The sequence below is a fragment of the Lonchura striata genome, chromosome 1, assembly GCF_050655825.1.
Source record: "Lonchura striata isolate lonStrDom1 chromosome 1, ASM5065582v1, whole genome shotgun sequence".
Taxonomy (NCBI): domain Eukaryota; kingdom Metazoa; phylum Chordata; class Aves; order Passeriformes; family Estrildidae; genus Lonchura; species Lonchura striata.
The window spans coordinates 64,181,916-64,186,593 of record NC_140703.1 but is presented as its reverse complement, the minus strand read 5'-3'; the positions used below and the strand labels follow the sequence as shown (position 1 = coordinate 64,186,593).

At 46.5% G+C, this 4,678-nt stretch overlaps 1 protein-coding gene across 1 annotated transcript; it reads right to left on the bottom strand.

Moving 5' to 3' along the window:
- Positions 1-2,668: 2,668 nt before the first annotated feature.
- ARL11 (ARF like GTPase 11) lies at positions 2,669-4,678 on the bottom strand. Its single transcript, XM_085577940.1, has one exon. The coding sequence runs from the start codon at positions 4,444-4,446 to the stop codon at positions 3,832-3,834; it is 615 nt and encodes a 204-aa protein (XP_085434066.1). The 5' UTR covers positions 4,447-4,678; the 3' UTR covers positions 2,669-3,831.

Genomic DNA, 4,678 nt, shown 5'->3' with positions numbered 1-4,678 from the left:
CTTTAAAAAAAAAAATCTGATTGACCTTTCTTCCCCCAAACATTTTCCAGGTCGCTGGCTGCTGCCCAAACACTCTCTTCCCTGTGCTACATCCGGTCCCAGATCCCTCTCATGCACTCTGTGCCTGCCTATTCCCTCTAAATACTTTTGGCAACTGTCCATGCCCTCACCCTGCAGCCCTGGGATCTCATGGTTCCCCTCTGATCTCAGGCCTTTCAGCAATACTGAAACCCATCCAGGAAGCTTCACCAGAAACTGCAGGACAAATGGAACATAGCTCCATCTGAAAAGAAAGCAACAATGCCAGCAGCAGAAATCAGCTACTGTGCAAGTAGAAACTGTTTTGTGTCGTGGACTGGCTGAAAAATGGAAGCTGTGAAGAGAGCAGGAAAAAGGTGAGTCACCTTTCCTGTGCTGGTGAAAAGGGAAAGATTAATCATCAGTCCTGGTTTTAATGTTGGTTGTTTGGGTTTTCTTTTGTTTGCTGCTTTCCTGCTCTCTGGAGTAGGATAGAAAACTTCTTGATAAGAATTAAAAAATAAATCTGTGCTGGGTTCATATCAGGAAGCGGCTTTAAAAACCAGTCCCACAGAAAAGTTAGTAAATCAGTGAGGGATAAGATATGTCCTTTCATAAGCAGTGTGAAAGATTAATGAAGTGTCTTGGTGTCCTTGAAAAAACAGCAAGACATGGTGGTAACTCCCACTGCAGTGATCCCTGCAAAACAGAGATGGGATGGGAGGCCCAGGGGCTGTAATTGCTGATAGACCTGGGCAGGGAAGCTGCTGTGACAGCTCCAAGCAAGGGTAGATGATTGTATGGCTCATCTTGGTTGGGGGGTGGCTGGGAAGATTAATGCACAACTATGGGTTCTGGATATGTCACTGTAAAGGTCAATACACACCAGAGTGCATCCAGCAAAGTTTCTACAAGGGTCTTGGGCAACCAGAGTGGGCTCTGGGACAAATAACCTGAAGGATGCTTCAAATTTGTGAGGAGCCTGAAACAAAGTTCTAAGCATTTTTCTTTCACCTGCTATTCAGAAAGAAGGTGTGTTATTTTCAGAAATCAGTGCGGAGACTGTGACATCTATCACATGCCTGAGAAGAAGGAAAATAAGTTTGAGGGTGCCCTTCTGGCTGAAATCTATAAGGATAGGTGATTTAGGGATTAATATCACTCCACGTGGCAGGAGCTCTCCTGCAGAATTGCCAGGAAAGAGGTAACAAACTTTCCTCCCTAGAGCTGGCTGCTTCCTGCAGACTGCCATGCTGCTCCCTTTGAACCAGGCAGGAGTTTTGACACCGAAACATTTAAGTGCTCTTGGGTGAGCGTCCTGCAAGCCTTGGATTAGAGCAGTGCAGTGATTAGACTGACTTGTTTTAGCAGCTGTCCAACACAGAAGAAAAGAGACATCACCAGAAGCAAACTCTGTGTTGCTATTTCAAATATTATGACCCATTATTGCTCTGACAGTCTCTGAACAATGGCTGAGTAATGTGACCAAGCGTCCAGAAAAGCCTTCTTCCAGAAAACAAGGATGGTAAATCACATGATGCCCCATGAGATGGGGTGTTTTGCCAAATTACTGCTTCAGGGGAAGTGAGAACAATTTCAGTAACTGGAATGTTGCTTCACCAGTTTAAAACCCTCAGGATTCCCATTGCCCTTTCTTTCCCACCTCCCACCTTGCTGTTTTCATTTTTAATTCATGATGTCTGCCAAAGGCTGGTGGTTACCTCTATTTGCTGCCAGAGGAGCCTATTTTTTGTCTTTTAGAAGAGCTTAAAAAACACTCAGAGGAAAATAGGAAGGTTTCAGTGCCTCTTTTAACTACTAGCAGACAATCCTGTAGAGTCAAAGCAGGTATCAAGGGGTACTTAGGAGTAAGACATCACCACAACAGCCTTTTAGTCTCTGTTGAATTTACCTTGATGCACAATTCTCTGTTTTGTGCCATGTGAGACACAAGACCAAAACACCAGAAAACTCAACAAGGACAATTTTTTTTGGCATGGCAATGTAGCATGGAGTCTTTCATGTTGTGCCTCTAGAACTCGTGTCCAAAATGGCCAACAGATGTGTTGGAGCCTTGCATGCTAGAGACAAAAAATTACCACCTGCAACAAGCTGGAGGTAGATCAACCAGCTAATGTCACCTGCAAAGATTTGAAGACGTGATTTTGTCCTCCTCACCATGTACAAAGGTCATGGAATTAATTATATGGTTCAGTGCTGTTTAAATACACTCATAACTGTGATTGCTTAGGCCACATTGATGCTGCAGCACTGTTTTATAACACATAGTAGTTCTACATTAATGCATCTAAAACAGTTGGAAAGGATTATTTTATTGAGACTTCCCTATAAATGTCTGCTTCTGTTTCTTTGTGACAGTTTGAGCTCTCTATTCCAGCTGCTGCCTCCTATGAAGTGTGGTTAATAACAGCACCAGGACCAGCTGGACAATTAATTCCTTAACAACTGTAAAATGATCTGGTATGAACAGAGGGGGATTTTGTTGTGTATTTCTCCTTGGTGTTTCTAGGCTGAGTATGCCATTCCTTGAAAGCAGCTGATTTCTGAATAGGAACAGAAATGGAAAATAGAAATAAAAATGTATCCTATCCCTCCCCTTCCCCCATTCATTTCATAATGAAGCAGAGACTACTATGAAATATTTTAATTTTAACTCTGGATAACAGAATCTTGGATACCCATTTTATAGGTCCTTCCAATGGTACGTTGAACAAGATTTGATGTGCCACATGGTACATTGTACTGTTGTGAGCTGCCAGGAGCGTTTTCATTTGCCCTGACACAGCTGAGGTTGGAGACACCTTTGGTCACCAAACCTGCCTGTGTCCATAGGTGCCCATGGTTACCAACCAATGCATGTGGAGTGGTGTCATGTAGTTCCAAAAGTCTCCAGGGTTTTCTTTTGTCTGTTCAGGTCACCCTGAGAATATTTAGAGGTGGCCATGGAGACGTATTTCCAAGCATCTTAAAGTCACACCTGATTTCTTTATATTTAAACATAGTCCAAGGAAAATGAGGGACCATTTTCTTGAAGTAATTCTTTGATAAAAATGATGGAGAAATAAAGAACCATTACAAGAAATGCATAAATTAATATACATACATCCTCAAACTGCATTACACCATAAAATCCCAGCTTGCTTCCATGGTTTTAAGATTATTATACCTGGAGATGCCACACTAAAACCAATCAGTTGCTTGGCCATTTGATGTCCTGAGTTTACACTGCTCCCATTCAGCCATTTTTTTCAGTGCTTTCCTGTGTTCCCAGCCAATGAAATGGGATCCATGCTGAGAGACAAGCAGAATGGGGCACATCCAAGCTCCCCCCTTGTGGGGATCATCCCATCCAGATAGATGTATCTGGGCTGAGAGCTGCAGAATGAAGAAAACTTCTGTTCTTTGCACACATCTCTGTTATAATTCTTAAATGTTAAAAAGCATCCTTGCTGAACCTCTGGACAAACAAGTGCAGTGGATGAGTGGAACATGGTGACAGTGGGACAAGCTGCAGCCAGAGATGAGAGTCCAAGAGATGTGGCCAAACCTGCTCCATGATGGGAGTTTGCTCAGAGATCCTCCTGCTGGGTTTTGGTGGTGAGGAGCTGGGTGTTTCACAGAGTGTGCCAGCTGCAGCTCTGCTCCTTGTAGGGCTGCCTGGAGGCTGGAATCCTCCATGACAAACCTGCTGGCAGCCATGAGAGGGCGGGGTCCATGTGAGGTTCAGGTTTGCTCTGGAGCTTGCCTCCTTTCTGCCAGCCCCATGATGAACTGCTCCTGGGATAGGGAGCACTACTCTGAGCCCTGCAGCAGCATTCCCAGGATGGCCAGGACTTCTTGCAGGCCCTGGCCAGTGTGGGCACTGCATCCCTGGAGCATCCAGTGGTGCCTTGCCAGCCCCCCCAGCTGCAGCATCTCCCTCAGCTTGGCTGGAGCCAGCGCTCCCGGCACGTCCTGCTTGTTGGCCAGCAGGAGCACAGGGATGCCAGCCATGCCAGGGTGGCTCAGGGCCTCCTCCAGTGCTGCCATTGCTTCGGCCAGCCGGGCCGTGTCCGTGCTGTCAAACACGAAGACGAGGGTGTCGATGTCCTCCAGGTAGTTAGGCCAGCTGGCCCGCAGGCTGTCTTGTCCGCCGACATCCCAGAGGGTGAAGGAAATGCCACAGGGTGTTTCCAGAGACTCCACGTTGAATCCCACCGTGGGGCAGGTCTCCACAGCCTGGCCACTCTTCAGTTTGCACAGGAGGGTGGATTTGCCGGCAAAGTCGAGCCCCAGCATGATAACTTGCGCATCTCTTTTCCTCCAGCATTTGGAGATCAGCTTCCCCATCAAGATACTGCCGGGGTGGGGGGAATGCAGCCAAAAATAAATAGCAAGGAAGCGTGTTTCCTCGATGATGTCAGTCATTAACAGAGGGCTCAGCCCTGCCTCTCCAAAGGAGCACCCTCGGTTTGCTGAAGATGCGGGCAGCCGGCTTCTGCTTCTCTCTGTAGGTGAAACGAGGTGAGAGCGATTATGTACGAGGTGCGCAGCAGAGCCCCGGAGTGATGTTCACTACAGCAGTTTCTATACCCCAGCTCCGCTGCCGCTCCTTTTCATTCAGGATCCAAAGAGATTGGTGCAAAAGAGAGCTAACATT

What these genes read in the sequence shown, in the direction of transcription:
- ARL11 (XM_085577940.1), bottom strand. Translation starts at nt 4,446, where the DNA reads ATGACTGACATCATCGAGGAAACACGCTTCCTTGCTATTTATTTTTGG.